This window comes from Cnephaeus nilssonii (assembly GCF_951640355.1).
Source record: "Cnephaeus nilssonii genome assembly, chromosome: 1".
Classification (NCBI taxonomy): Eukaryota; Metazoa; Chordata; class Mammalia; order Chiroptera; family Vespertilionidae; genus Cnephaeus; species Cnephaeus nilssonii.
In genome coordinates, this window is record NC_137072.1 from 25124018 (window position 1) to 25140341 (window position 16324).

Sequence of the window (16324 nt, forward strand, 5' to 3'; positions counted from 1 at the left end):
TAAAATCATTATTTTTAAAAGTAAAGTTGGTTCATTGAGTTAAACAGCTATTTAATGCAATAACAAACTCAGTTGAACTATTTCCCAATATATTAAAAAATACCTTCCTGTTTAATTGAACATTAGATTTTTTAGCTAGAAGTATAGGCATCAAATACAGAGGCAAAGCCAGAGCAGAATCAACTGATGATCACTTTTTGACAATTATAAAGGTTTCATTCATTCCACTTTAGTTCACTAAAAGAATGTCAATATTTTCTGTGTCTCAACTTGTTTCCTTCTGCTTTAACTTACTTTCTTGGGTTGCACAGAATATTTCTTTAGTCTTTTATGTATTCCCCCCTCCCATTCTTTCATTTTATTGTTTTTTTCTCTGTTTTACATTTTCAGTGTTTAGAAAAACAAAAAGGAAAAGCCACAAAGCTTACCATTTCCACCAAGGATAAATATAAGAACATCCCAGCAGTAACTGTCAGGATCCAATTTTGAATACAAGGATCAGTTGATACTGAGAGGCCAATGTACAGTCCGATGAAGGCAGTCAGAGCACTTACAAAATTCATCAGGATGGCAATTTTAATAGGAAGCCCAGAGCTTAGGAGCACAGCAAAGTCTCCTAAATTTTAAGGAAAAAAAAAATATAATTATCGATTCACAGATGATGGCTTTGGCAGAGTAATGTGCTATTAGGTTGTTTCAAGTGTCAGCAACTGGGATCAATTTTATAAGTTAAGCTGAATGATCAGTTAAGAAACCATTTTCCTATATTTCTCCAGGATTCATAGCTAACACATTATGCAATTAGGAAGTTACATTTCAAGAGTTTTATTCCTTTTACTGCTCCCGAAGATAGTGTAGCGAGAACTGTGACATACGCTTTAGTTTCTAATGTCCCGTGGTCCTGTGGCATTTTCAGCTCAGATAAATGCAAAATAAAGCAAAAGGAAGGAACTCTTGCCTTCTGCGATAGCATAGATGGACATGGAGATTATAATGCTAAGCAAAATAAGCCAGTCAGAGAGAGAGAGAAATACCATATGATCTCACTTATATGTGGAATCTAATGAACAAAGTAAACTGACAAACAAAATAGAAACAGAGGCATGGATATAAGGAACAGAATGACAGCTTTCAAAGGAAGTGGGTGGATCCGAGAGGATAAAAAAAGGTGAAGACAATAGACAAAGATTATATATATATATATATATATTTATATATATATATATATATATATATATATATATATATATATATATATATATATCTTTTTATTTATTTTTTAATAAAGCTCTTGCTGGCCCAGGGTTTCTAAATCTTTTTGCTTGGAAACTTGCCAAGCAAAATCACAAGGTAGTAAAGATGACGTGGGCTTTCATTATTTACTTATGTCAGAACTGCTTTGGGAAAAGAGAAAACCACTTAATATGAGATTTTAAAATCATTGCCAACGTTGATCAGGAAAACAAATTTTTTTTTACTTGGAAAATGTTTCAAAGCCTGGATGATTTGAAAAACATCGCATTCTCTCTTTTCCTCCAAGAGAAGAATGGCCTATTGATCTGAGCGCCTCCATTTCTTCGTTTTCGGTTTTCAGGATAGAGACGAGGCTGAAATTCAATGAAGACAGCCCAGGGACTGAGCTTCCCAGCTCCATTGTATGATTGGTCCAATGTAGAATTGGTCTTAAAACATCTTTGCTGGCCTGTCACCCACTGCCACTCTCCCCTGTGGTTTTATTATGGTAGGTTAAAGCAGGACCATAGAATGAGGCACTCAGACCAGGCACATTCCAATGGATTCAGGGAGGGCAGGGCATAAACTGCTTCAAGAGGCCTGGGTCAATGGGGAGTTGACAATAGGTCTTCAAACAATAGACACGAAGCACAGTGAACAGGGTTGGCCCAAGGGGGCCATGGAGGTCTGAAAATGGGAGCAGAAAGAATGACAGCATGGAGTCCTCTCTCTAAGGTACATGTGTGCCTGGAGCCAGCCTCCCCTCTTCCTGGGTCTGTCTCATTAATGTATAGTCTATCTCATCTTGGTCCCTGGGAGGCAGGATTTGAATTTCAGGGCTATTAAGATTATCCAGAAAAAGAGTCTTATGCGCATCTGTTACCATACGCCTGTCATATCAATTTTACAGTTGGCTTTAGATGTCTTGTATAAATCCGGTTGATGAAACCATGGTTTGGCTTTCATTTAAATATTTTGTCTCATTGGCCTGTTTGCTGACATAATGGGTAAAGTTCCCCCACTTGATGTTTTCCCACAGTTACTATGCAGATTTTAAACTTCTTTAAAAGGAAATTTCTCTGAATGACTTTCTCCCATATAGAATTCCCCAGAATCCAGAGTCACTTCTGGCCCTGGGAAATATAGAGTCCAATTAAATTTTATCCCAAGGTACAGGATTTTTTTTTTCTAGTTCTTCTCTGCTTTTTAAATAAATTATGAAAGAAAAATATTCATCTTTTCATCATATTTTGTAAAAGGAAGCCTAGGGAACCGTAGCTAGAAATCTGTTATGACGTTCTCAACAAGCCGGAAACAGTGTTAGACTCACCCATTTCATGTGGAATTTCATGACACAAGATAGCAATCGTCGTGGTTATTCCAGACTCTGATGAAGACGAGAAGGCTGCTCCTATCACGAGGCCATCTGCAAAATTATGCAGGCAGTCCCCCACCAGTATCATTATTGCCAACGAGCTCATGGATTTGCCTAAAATATCCAATAAAGGTGTGAGAAGCATTAAAACAGCATTATATTGTATTTCATGGAATCCATCAAACACAGCTAACTTTCCCTTCCACCTGTGACATTCTTAAATTGCATCTGATGGAGTAACCCCATTTTGTTTCAGTTTTCGAAATAAGTCAGGACTGAAGATGCAAATATGCTAACCGATATACTGTCACTTTTTTTAAATGGCTCTATTTTTTAATGAGATAAATTGTGCACTGGCACACTCTATTCTATCACCTTGTCCAGCTGTGCCAAAATTAAAATATTCTTATAACCTCCCAAAATACCAACAATGACCTTGCCATGTGTGTCCTTTGTAAAGCATTTTAAGATCATTTAAGAACCTCCCTGCAGAATGTCATTAAAATGAAGTGTTTTTCCAAAACTGTCCCCTCTGAGTCAGACTGCCCCTAGTGGCAACCGGTAGGAGTGCGCTTTCTGCCAAGCTGTTTCCCTGTCTGGTGGTTGTTAATCACCCTGACAAAGTGCCTCATCCACTGGCCATTTGTGACCTCAACAGAACCACTTCCAACTCTGCTGATCCCACCGTTGGCTCTGGAACAATTACTTAATGTTCTTATCTTTCTGAAAATAACTGTCAATGCGAGGCCAGCTAGACGTTGAACAAAATATGGAGAAGCTGTTTTCATGGGATTCTATTGCATAATATACATGATCTGATTGGTGAAGAGCCAGTGAACTAATTTAGATTATAATGGGTTTAGTTATGAAATAATTTGGATCATAACTGGGTTCAAGTTTTTAACACACAGAATTTTGTTTTCAAAAACCTAAGAATGTATGTCAGTATAACAATTAATGGAGTGGCAAAAGGTATTTCAGAGATAACAGTCTGACAGTAAATGACCTAGGTATACCATTTGCTGAGAAAAGCCATTACAATCAAGTGTCTTAGTCTAAAACTTCATTAATTACTCACTTGCTCTCTACTGGGTGACAGGTGTGAGTAGTAGCCGCTGTTGCTGCTAGAATTGAACACAGCATTCTAGTAATTGTACACTCAATAAAAATAGGAAGAAGGTGCCTCCTGATTTCTGTTCCATGGTCTAAGACCACAGGGGGCCGCTGTTATGGTATGGCTTGCTCTTTTATGTGGGAGGATATAACCTGACTCATTGCATGTCCCACACAGGGAAATAAGTAACTTCAGTCAAGTGAACAGAAGATATAGCCCAGACTGTAAGCCAGGAGATAACTGTTTTGACTGTGTTGCAAAGTTTTCCCATGCATTTTGCTTCTAACAATCATGCTTTATTTAGAACTATCACGGTGAGACTGACTTATATCCTCCTTCTAGTTTACTAATTCATTTTATTTTTTATTAAAAATGAGAATATTCCAGGCAACAGTCATAAAAACACAGACTACTGGTACATCTCAAATTATTGAATTCTGGGAGTTCTTGTTGGCTTTGCCTGGAAGCTCTCAGAACCTAATAATGCTTACCAGGTCCTTAGCTATTCCTGCTACTTTTCAGAAATAAAGCTCTTCTTTGTGAAACTATAATGAAATGAAATAATTTAAAATAATACATTGGACAACATTGCAGCATGCAAATAAGTTGTAATTTCCACATGCCTACATGTAGGTAGTATTGCTATTAATAGCATATGTTCAAAGTGGAAAATTTTTACCCAGTTTATATTCTACTAAGAAACAGTGTGGCTTGTTTTTGTTTTCTGTTATTTTATTATCTCTGATTATAGGTTTCTAAATAACAAATCATGGACATGGAACAAGCCACAAGACAAGTTACATTTTTGCATGTAAGCCACAGGAATATGTTGGCACATTGTTTAAGATAATTGAAACATTATTCAGCAGAAGGTAAACCAAGCGTCCACTGGTGAGTTAATGTACTCATTACAGAATTATCAATAATATTTACCTTTCCTCATGTACCTGGCAGTCATATGGAGTTCCAGGTTTTTGACTTACCAGAGATTTTCCATGGTGGAACATGGGCTGAACCTTATATCACTTTGCTTTCTGTTTATTTAAATCAAACTGTGGGTAGGATTTTCACATCCTGTCTTTTGAAACACAAGCTGAACTCCACCAGTGAGGTAATATGAAATAAGTAATCAAATATTTGAAGCTAATTTAATATGTCCCTGGCAAAAGGGCAGTTGAGTAATTGAATTTGGGTTTTTTCACTATTGATTCTGTATGCCAAGCTTGATAGTTGAAGTGGACAGATATGAGGCCTATAAAATACTTGAATAGGACCACTGTTACTCCCTGACCTAGCATCTGCTCTTTGCTTCCAATTTGACTGAGCACATCTTTCTTGCCTCTTGCTTCCTTTCAAAAACAAAAACAAAGATATGCCTATTGTCAGGTATTCTAAAATATCTCCTGGAACTGAAGATTTAAAAGGAAAAAATTTACCAACAATGTCCTGAAAGCAGAATTGGACACATTCTGTAATTATATATTTTGAATCAAATAAATAAATTACAGGAATTAATATATCTAACACATTTAGAACGGTGATCCATCGCAACCACACTGCAAACTAGAAATAAGGACCATTCTTATTTTAATTATCTCACGCATCAGTGCCTGAAACATGGCACGTTCTTAAATAAATGAAAATGTAAGAAGACACATGGACGCATGCGTTAATGAATGATCACAGAGAAGTTGTTGGTACATTAGCATTTCCTTAGTGCCTCAATACTGGAGCTTACTAGTTATGGAATCTTGGGCACTGATTTATCCTCTCTAGCAATTGGTTGCTTCACTTGTATAATTTGGATAATAATCATTCTTATTTTATTAAACTATAGGAGGGTTAAATGAAATAACCCATGTCTAGTTTTTAGCACTGTGCTTGGCATATAATAATTGTTCAGTAAATGGTACCTATTTTTATTATTGGGAAACTAACTTATTATAGTAGAGTGGGAATAACTAATCATAGCTTAGCATTCATCATGTTTAACATTAAAACACTAAGAAGAGTGTGTCACCAAAAGGTAACATAAATGAGAAAAATGGGGCAAAGATTCAGGAGCAACTGATAAAAACAAAAACAGACCAAAAAATTCTAATTATTCACAAACATAAGCAAAAAGAAATAAATTTCTATCCAAAATTGATAAATTAGATTCAGAAAAGGATTGGTTGAAAATTACATCAACAAATAACTTATAGAATAAGATGTGAATATTAAGGTATCACTGATTTGAACTCCACCAGCTTAAATGACAATATCACAAATGAGATAGGCATTTATGATCAATTTTCAGTAGACAGTGATAGAAGACAAAAAAAAAACAATGATGCCTTCAAACTTCACAGGAAGTGAAAGGCTTAATCATCATGTAACCATGATTTTAAAGGAGCTCTGATAACCACATATGTACTTAAACTAATTGAAGATTTTAGAAGATCAGTTTTAAGCAATTGGGGGAAACAGCATTTTTTAAAGAATGGAGTAAAGTTGATATTAATGTTTGGTATGTTTTACAGACTGATGGGAATAAGTCTATTAAAAATTCTATTGCAAAAATTTTAATAATGAAATACATAACCAATACGAAATTTTTGACATTTATTTTAAAGCAGACATAAGCTTTATCTATGACATTTTCTACATTGAATGTTTAGCTTTTATGAATTAGTACCCACATTTTCTTTCTTTCTTTTTTGCATATATTAGTAGTTTGTGTATTACGGGGTAGTTTTCTTTCCCCCCCCCCCCTTTTTATTTATTTTTCCCTATTACCATTTATCTCCCTTATATCCTCTTCCAGCTCCACCCACCCCTCTTCCCCCATAACCACCACACTCTTGTCTGTGTCCATAAGTTCTTTCTCTTTTCTTTTCTTTGAGTACTCACATTTTCTGTTGGAAGCTGTCATACTGCCTATAGGAATTTCAGCTGCCTGGGAATCCTCTGGGCCTTTCTATTTTAAATGAAAAAAATAAATGATAAAAGATAAGCAATGGTCATCTTTTTCATTGGAAAAAAATGAAGCATCTGAAGAGTTATGTCGATTTTTGAAAGATAGTTGAATACTCTAGAGCATATTAGAACTTCTAAATTTCATAGCCACACACAGAAGGAACGGCCGGAACCTGCACGCATTTGCACCATCTGCCTGTAGATGGCAGCAGCCCTCAGGGAGGTCGGAGCCTCCCATGGAGTGCCAGAAGCTACCGAGACCGGCTGTCACTCAGGCTCCTAAATGATGGAGCCTCCATGAAACCAAAAGTTGTAAAAAAGAGATTCTTAATTCTTGGCCTGATTTAGCTCTTCTCCTGATTGTAGATCTAAAATCCATTTTTGATCTTTAAGCAGAATGTGTATTGTGGGTGGAGAAGTAACCCATGCCAACACATACTTCATTTCATTCATCATGCCATAATAATCTGATTTTCTTGCTTTATCAGCCAGTAAAAGAATATTGCCGATTAAGAAGGAATATTAACAGAATGAGAAAAGACAAATATAATCTTTTTTTTTAAAGTTTTCTCATCCTTTGATATGATGGGAAAGTGAGATTTCAAAATTGTCATCTATGAGTTAGGATTACATGATTTTATTTCTGAGACTGACTCGTGGTTCAGTTCCTGGAAAGTCACTTTTCCTCCCTACACCTCAGACTTTTATTTTATTACTAATGGCCCCGTGCATGAAATTTGTGCACATTAAAAGGGAATTAATTAGAGGAAATATTTTAATATTGCTATTTGCCCTTTCTCTATAATAGAAGTGTCAGATTTGCAAGAAAATTAGTAAAATGTATATGAAAATCTTCCTCCTGTCAGAGTCTGGGGCACACCACGGGACCCAGAGTCAAGTCTCTGCCCACGTGCGTGTGCCTCGAAATCACTGGCCGGCCCCACCCCCATCAAGCCCTGCAGGGTGTGGGGGGGGGGGGTGGGCGCAGCCTCAGGTCCCCTATCAAGCCCCGCTGGGCGGATGGTGCCGCCTCAGGTCCCCCAGCCCCGGCGCGAGGGTGCAAGGGTGTGAGGGCGCGAGGGCATGATGACCATTTGCATATTAGCTCTTTATTATATAGGATATGAAAAGAATAATTTTTACCTGCTTTTAAATATGTTATTTGGAAAGCACATTTACATAATTCTATCATTGAAAATTGTGGAGACCTTGAGACAAATTTAATGTGAGACATAAGCATCTTTTTTTTTAATGTAAAACAAGAAGTTCACATGTTAAATAATAGCAGGTATTCAAAAAATATAATGATAGGCAGTTTCTTAGAAAAGGATGCTGAGAAGAAGATCTGAAGGATACAGGTTTAAAGGAGATAGACAGGCCTGTTGCCTGAAATTGGGGTATCTAGAATGACCTCCTCCCCCAAAATGTATTTGTTTGTTTTTTTCACATTACATTAAGGCCTGATTATAATCAAAAGTCACTATGGTTCCATTAAAAGTCAGGAGTTCAAATATTTATTCCAGGATATTTTCTCCAAAAAGCTATATAATGTCATACTCTGTAAAGAAATTTAGAAGCAAACATCCATAATTCCTTGTTGATTGGAAAGGATTGTAAGTTCCCTTCCTGCCTGAAAAACCAGAAACTGAACCAAATAGTTCTTGAAGTTCATATTATTTCTATTTGTTTAGCTTTGATCTTGCAGCTTAAATAATAAAAGGAATGGTGAATATGTTATTAATGAACCAGCATATTCAAATACAACCAAACTCATTAAGCTAGAATCAGAGATTCTCTTATACACATCTCGGGGTTCTGGACCCTTCAATCCAACAGAAGGAATGGAGTCAGCATTAGAATGATTTTAAAACTAATCTCAGCCTGAAGTTATCTTCTTTCCAACCACATGTGAAATTAAACACCATAGGGCTTTAAAAATCACTTTTAAAGGAACTTTTGTGTTCCTACCTTTGAATTAGCTCTAGATCTGCAATCTACTGCCCGACTTCTATTTTGCTGTGTTACTGTCTCAGGAATAGCTGACTTATCTCTACTCGGTTAGGAATCTATCCTTGAACTGTCAACCCCTCCATATGAATTCTCAAAACACAACATCCAGTCAGGTTCGAAACAGTATTCCCATTCTAGTTCTCAAAGTACAAGTAAAGGAACAAGCAACATATGAAAGTAATATGTAACAGACAGAAAACATGCCTCTTATACCCCCACGTTTTCTGTCTGTTACATATTACTTTCATATGTTGCTTGTTCCTTTACTTGTACTTTGAGAACTAGAATGGGAATACTGTTCCGAACCTAACTGGTTTTGTGTTTTGAGAATTCATATGGACAGTTTTGTCATGGAAAATACAATACAACAGAAGGCATTAAATGAGACATCTCACTGGGCAGACATCTGCATTGCGAAATGAACACCCCACTCCCAGATGCACTAATTCCTTGTTTAACACTTATTTACATCCACCTAGCCAAGGCTGACTCAGAATGGAAAACTAAGTAAAGGTCAACTGGTTTATGTAAACTTGTAAACCAAATTATTAAGTTGCTGTATATTATATCAATCTAATCCATATTTGTTTCAAATTGGTACAGATAGCAAAGATTTGAATCTATGGAACATGTTTTTTACACTTTAAAACAGCTTTCAGGTGCTTGGCAAAGTTTTCCAAATTATTTATCATGGTCAAGAATATAGGTAAGTCAAGAGTGGATTCTATATCTATCCTACTGATTTTTTATTTAGAAATCAAGGAGTAAAGGAAAAACGGTAATCAAACTAGTAAAACAATTCAGATCAATAACCTACCAACTGGATAGTTGAAGCAGATTTGCCTCTGCCTGACTGGTCACTTACTTCAGAGTTGAGTGCAAGATGGTGGGAATGTCCCACGTGCCCATTAACCAATGACACGCTCTGCTGGATAAGGATGGTTTGAAATTAGTTCTGAGGGTGAAAGAATGCATGTGCAGCCTTTGTCAATTCCATGGTTCTGTTTAACATTTTGCCTTTTGGCCAAAGTGGTGGGTGACACAAAAGGAATAATGGGAAAATTTCACTGTGATAAATACTTGCTAAAATGCCTCACCTTGGAGAAGCACAGGACTGCTTCATGCATATTCAGAATGCTTTAAGAATGCAATTTCAAGAATTTTAAAAGACTCAAACAGTGGTGCCTTTTATAATGTCATTTTTATTTACTGCAAAATTAAATTTTGATTTTTTTTTTTCTGACGGAGATACCAAAAGGATGATAAGTGAAACTGTATTATACCCTAAAACTATTAAATAAAAATCTCCAGATTTTAGAAGCACTTGTAGCTTCTAAAACATGTGCATTCTTTTTATTTTACACAATATCATGAATCTTAAAATTATGTTCTTAAAACTTATTTTAAGTTCCCTGAAAAATACAATGATAATCTAAATAAATGCTACATTTTCAGATTTTATTTCACTCATTTTCATCCTGGTTAAATTTTTCATTATTGCACATCGGTTGATTCGTTGGCTTAGCAATTTAGTTTTCCCAGCCCAGAGATGCTAATATATCCTATCTAATAAAAGAGTAATATGTAAATTGACCATTACTCCAACACACAAGATGGCCGCTCCCATGTGGTCAAAGATGGCTGCCCCCATGTGGGCACAAGATGGCTGCTACAAGATGGCCAGCATGGGAGGGCAGTTGTGGGCAATCAGGCCAGCAGGGGAGGGCAGTTAGGGGCGATCAGGTCTGCAGAGGAGGGCAGTTAGGGGTGATCGGGCCGGCAGAGGAGGGCAGTTGGGGGTGACCAGGCCTGCAGGGGAGAACAGTTGGGGGGGACCCAGGCCTGCAGGGGAGGGCAGGTGGGGGGGGGGGGGCCAGGCCTGCAGGGGAGGACGGTTGGGGGGGGACCAGGCCTGCAGGGGAGGGCAGTTAGGGGCGAACAGGCTGGCAGGGGGGGGGGGCAGTTAGGGGTGATCAGGTCGGCAGGGGAGGGCAGTTAGGGGTGACCAGACCTGCAGGGGAGGGCAGTTGGGGGCGACCAGGTCGGCAGGGGAGAGCAGTTAGGGGCAATTGGGCCAGCAGGGGAGCAGTTAGGCATTGATCAGGCTGGCAGGGGAGTGACTAGAGGGTGATCAGGCTGGCAGGCAGAAGTGGTTAGGGGCAATCAGGCAGGAAGGCAAGCGAGTGGTTAGGAGCCAGCAGTCCTGGATTGTGAGAGGGATGCCCATTTAGGTGGGACCGGGCCTAAACGGGCAGTCGGACATCCCTCGAGGGGTCCCAGATTGGAGAGGGTGCAGGCTGGGCTGAGGGACACACACCCCCATGCACGAATTTTGTGCACCGGGACTCTAGTTGTGTATAAGTTGTGATCTAGTATCGTTTTTTTCATGTTTATTAAGATTAGAGCCTCTTTTGTGGAATGTCCCAAACTTCTTTAGCAGGAGATGTGACAGAAGCTTGAATTGTCAATCTTAAATCACATCCTCGCTTGGGCCATAGGCCAAAAAACAAACCTGCTTCATTTACACAGGAATTGTTTTTTCAGAATTCTGTTGAAAATCTATTTATTATAAAAACTTTTAAATATACAGAAAAACGGAAAGAACTATAATGTGAGCACTTACATCTACTTCCTGGTCCTGTTGTTGACATTTTGCTATATCTATTTTTATCACACATCTAGCCACCTAGCAACCTTCTACCCATTTACAGAACCATCTTTCTTTGATACATAAAGTAGATTTTTTGAATACACTTAGGAATGATAATAAAGAAGTGCTGATATTTTAAAAGTCTACTAAAGTTTGGCCTGAGTGCAGTCAGGGTTAAGAAAAATCCATAGAGGACTGCAGAGCATCAGGACTTTGTAAAAAAAAAAACTTGCTTTATTTTAATCCCCTGGAGTCTTCCAAAAGTGTTTACCTTTTAACCATCCACCAAACAGTTCAACTATTTTCTTACTGGTGCAAAAAACCAAAATCATAAATTAACCACACTGTGTTTTACATGTCATCATATATGTAGAAATTAATCAAATACAAGCCCAAATGAAAGCAATGATTCAAGCTAAAATTAAAAAAAAAAAAGGATTTCTTACAAATACCTTTCCTGAGCTCCTTGTTTTTAATACTTTTAAATGTCCTTAAGATATAAAATAATGGGTAATTTTGTGACTTTTCAAAATTTTTATTTGCTTGTTTGGTTTTTATTAGAAAAGTCCTTCAAAACATTGATTGATAGCTAGACCTTTGGGTCCCTTCATTCTCAGACATGAAATAGTCCCCTGTTTCTAACCTAGCCATGAAGGTCAGGTTGCAGATTATAACAAATACATCACCAGGCCAGCTACAGATGTTTCAAAGATTAGTAACCGAATTTACAGGGAAGTCAGAATGACCCGTGTATTCTAGAAATCAGAGCCTCATCCCTTACATAGACATCTTCATGAAAACGTCAATCATTTTTGAACAAGTACAATAAAAGATGGATATTATGAAGCCCAAAAGCAAAGGATATATCAAATTTAAACTGTACCTTGACATTTGGTGATACAAGGAGAATAAAACATTTTTCTATCAAGAAAAATCCATGGATGCCTCCAATTAGTCCCAACAGTTTCCAAATGTGACCTTTGCTTTCATGGAAATGCCCAGACTCTGAGGCTTCCTGCTTATGTAAATCAAGAACCTAAAAAAATTAAAATTAAAATAAGAGAGAGAGACATAAAGAAATAACTTTCGATTATTTAAATATTAATTTGTAGGTCCAGTATTGAATATATTCAACTTTCATTCTGGGGCACCCCATGACAACTCCTGAAATAATTCAAAGCCCAGTTTGCTTTTAGATGTATAAATACTTCCACTGCAGGATTTAATTCCCATCAAATAAAATGTGTACAAGAGGAAAGAAGGGAGAGCTGTGAGTAATTTCTGCTTATGAACACAATAAAGCCTAAGCTTATTTCAGCAAGTGGCCTAAATTTTCATACATTCTTAGTCCTTTAGCTGAATTGTTTTCCAGGAGTTCAAAAATATCTGCATAGCAATGCCTTATAGCAAGTCAATGTATTTTATATCCAGAACAAATGCAAAGGTACATTTCATCTGGCCTTTATTTTCCACATGCCCCATTGCAATTAAAGAATACTTTTAATAATTGTTCAGAGAAGTAAAAAATCTGCCTGAAAGACATTTTCTGTTGAAGGCATACTATATGCCCAGCAATACTGTCAGCAACCTGGGACAGAAAAGGACACAAGAAAAGCATTAGGAATTTTCCTCTAGTTGGCTCATCCCATTGGTTGACTCATTCCATTGGTTAACCTCATAATTTCTTATGAGCTAGTAATCATTATGTATCATATTCCTTCCCCGGGAGATGGCAATTTAAGAAATAGCTCAGTGGTTTCCACATTTAGGGTGTTACTGACCATTAAAAAGAGGAAAACAAGATTATATCTGCACATATTTTATATGTATATATTCATACATATATGTATGTAGTAGATATTTGTGTGTGCAAACATATACTTACACACAAGTGCATGAATGAGCATATACATTGAGTCACAAAACCAACATATGTTGGTCAACTTTTTCTTTTGGTAAAGACATTAAAGGATGCCCACCTAATATTTGTAATTACCATTATTTCATAATCTAGAGAATATTGTAATATCACAGAACAGAAAAGAAACACAACCCTGGAATAAAATGTACATCTTTAAGTGGAATAACTTTAGCTAAACGGAATTTTTGGGGGGTCATTTCTCTGCAGCCCTTTGAACAGTTGTCATGGATCACATTCAGGGACCTCACTGATTTTTCCAGCTTTCCACCACCTTTGTGCTGCATCTTCCTCTGTCCTCGTCTGGCTCCTGGAATAAAACTGCCTTCCAGTTTCCATGAAACCCAGCTAATCTTTTCAGTTCCCCTCGCGCCTGGTCTCTGCAGAGCCAGTCCACAGTCCCACCCACCCCAACCCACCCCTGCTGCCTGGAGCGATGTCACCCCGACCTGGGGAGACCCAGGAGGCCTTCAGATCCTTCGGCCATTTCCCTGGGTCCTGGGAGCGAACAACTCGGCCGCCACTGCGGTGACCTAGAAAAAGGCCTCGGCCACCGCCTCAAGCCAAGAAGCCCTGAAATATTTCCAGAAAATCAGATTACAGGGGGAATTAAAACTAATAATGGTTTGTTCCATTTCTCCAATGCTCACTTGGCAATTTTCGGAACATCTCATAATTAGCGAGCCTCTAAGCAACAAGAGTGACCCTGTAGGGAAGGACCAGCGGCGTGTGGAAAATTTTAGCATCTCGGACTTCCTGAGAGGATGGAGCATTTGTTCATCACAAGAGATTTCAGAGGAAATAGACATCCTCATCTGAAGACCCTGCTGCCTGAACTGGTTTGCATCTCAGGTCCTAGCCCTTTCATTTCTGACAAAGAAAGAGCCTTACAAGACTTCAACGGAGAGCCAACTGCCTGGTGCTTGCATTTTTCTTAAGGGAAATCTGTACGTGCTCAGTTGGGCAGGATGGTCCAAATGAAGAGAGGTTAATGATGCTACTATCACGGAGGTATAGGTATAGGCAAAGTCGAGGGTGTGGACACAGGATAATGAGACAACCAGAAACTTGCCACCCCCCCGGAAACCATCAGCACTCAGGGATGAAAAGGCAGAGGTTGGAAATAATGTTGCTGAAGCTCGGTGGGAGGCGGAGCTGGGGAGGAGGCCTCCGTGGGAGCTGTGAGACTGCAGGCTAACTGCTGCTTCTCCATGGGCCGTTTCCAACCTTTCTCATCTCAGGGCACATACACTAATTACCAGAATTCTGTGGCACGACCAAAAATACATTTTCTGCTGATCTGACAAAAAATAGGTGTAAGTTTGATTCATTCACACCAAATGGCTATTGTGTTGGCTGTTGTCGTTTTTTTTAATTTGACAATCTAAGGGAAAAGAGGTCCGTATCCCTGACTAAATACTGCATTTTTTAAAAATTGCAATTTAAATTGCAATGGCACACGGATCGAAAATCGCTGTTCTAGAGCAAGTACCAGAGCCAGGAGGGGGCAGGAAGAAATACCCCTGCCACGCACTCCTCCTCCCCTCACTTTTCTGTTGTGCCTCACATTGGCTGAACACAACAACAGCAACAGCCTGCCTGCCAGGGGCCTGAGGAGATGCAATCTTCCCGCACAAAAGACAGCAGAGAAGGGCAGAGAGTGACACTGATGAGTTTGGGGGCACTGGAGAAAAGCCAGGGCAACACGTACGGCCCGTTCATGGTTATGTGCCGGTAATTAGTAAGTGCTTCCGGAATTGTTCTTAGTAGGAATCTACATCTGGTCACCGTTTTTTGTTTTTTTTTATTTCAAAAACTAGAGGCCCAGTGCATGATTAAATCATGCATGTGTAGCTGTCTGTCCACTGGTCGGGACCGGTGTGGCCAGCAGCTCCGAAGTCCCTGGGCCCCTAGGGCGAGGTGGGGCGAAGGCATGGTCCTCCGGTGGCTGGAGCCCAGGCCAGGGTCTTGCCTTCGCCTCCCGCCCAGGAAGGCTGGGGCCGCCGCCTCCTCTGCCTTCTGGCTCCCTCATGAGCCCTCCCTCAGCTGGCCTGGGCTGCGTGGAAACCCGCGTCCTCTGTGGACACCGCCACACACTCCTGCGGCCCAACCGCCGCCAGACTCCTCCCCGGGGAGCCGCGCCGCCCGCCCGCACTGCCTTGTCAGCTGGGACCTCCAAACGCCTGGCTCCTCCAAACGCCTGGCTCGCAGCCCCAGAGGCCCCTTCTGTTCCGCAGCACAGCCATGGCGCAGATGCTGAGCTCGCGCCGCCACTGGCGACGCGAGCTCAGCGTCCTGCTGGCCCAATCACCACCCCGGACACCCCGAGTCCCGCCCCCTGCGCCTCCTGCTGGCCCAATCGTGGGCATAGCGGAGTGATGGCAATTTACATATTACCTTTTTATTATGTAGGATAAGCATAATGTGGTGAACATAATTGGTCATCTCTTTTTTCCTACAGGTTTTTTGCAGAAATGATATTCATTTCCAAGGAAAACACTGGCCACTATGTCTACTCATCCAAGTTGCTGTGAAAATTTGCATAAGTACCTTCAATAGCTAAACCAGTGATGGCGAACCTATGACACGCGTGTCAGCACTGACACGTGTAGCCATTTCTGATGACACATGGCTGCTGAGGCGGCCGCATGCCAAGGATGAAACATTTGCTGCTCCTGAGGATGAAACATTTGCGAAATAATGTTTTTTCCTCAAAGTGACACACTACCCGAGTTATGCTCAGTTTTTTGGTGAAGTTTGACACACCAAGCTCAGAAGGTTGCCCATCACTGAGCTAAACATAAGGAGAAATTGGACTTACTCTATCTGACATGGCGGGGGGGCAGGGGTGGGGGTGGGGAACACAGCTTACCTGAGGGATAAGGTGGAATAGAGCATCCCCAGAGAGTGTCCCAACAGCCAGGCCCACAAACAGCTGTAAAATGAGCCTGTAGTTCTCCCCACAGCTGTGGAAAAGGATCAGCGCTGTCCCAAGCATGGAGCCCAGCGTGAGCAGGGTCACAGCCACTGTGCTGTAGCCGTATTCTAAGTGGGAAGGAGAATGCG

At 39.8% G+C, this 16324-nt stretch overlaps 1 protein-coding gene across 3 annotated transcripts in view; it reads right to left on the minus strand.

Moving 5' to 3' along the window:
- The window catches only part of SLC39A12 (solute carrier family 39 member 12), a gene marked incomplete at both ends in the record, with an annotated part of 69266 nt that overhangs the window by 18700 nt on the left and 34242 nt on the right, over positions 1-16324 (minus strand). Inside the window, 6 exons of one of the 3 annotated variants that reach the window (XM_079774016.1) lie at positions 429-616; positions 2564-2722; positions 6615-6681; positions 9508-9618; positions 12224-12376; positions 16131-16303. In XM_079774016.1, coding sequence (XP_079630142.1) covers positions 429-616; positions 2564-2722; positions 6615-6681; positions 9508-9618; positions 12224-12376; positions 16131-16303 — 851 coding nt within the window. The remainder of the gene's footprint in view (positions 1-428; positions 617-2563; positions 2723-6614; positions 6682-9507; positions 9619-12223; positions 12377-16130; positions 16304-16324) is intronic. The other 2 variants (XM_079774017.1, XM_079774018.1) reach the window with 2 other exon arrangements.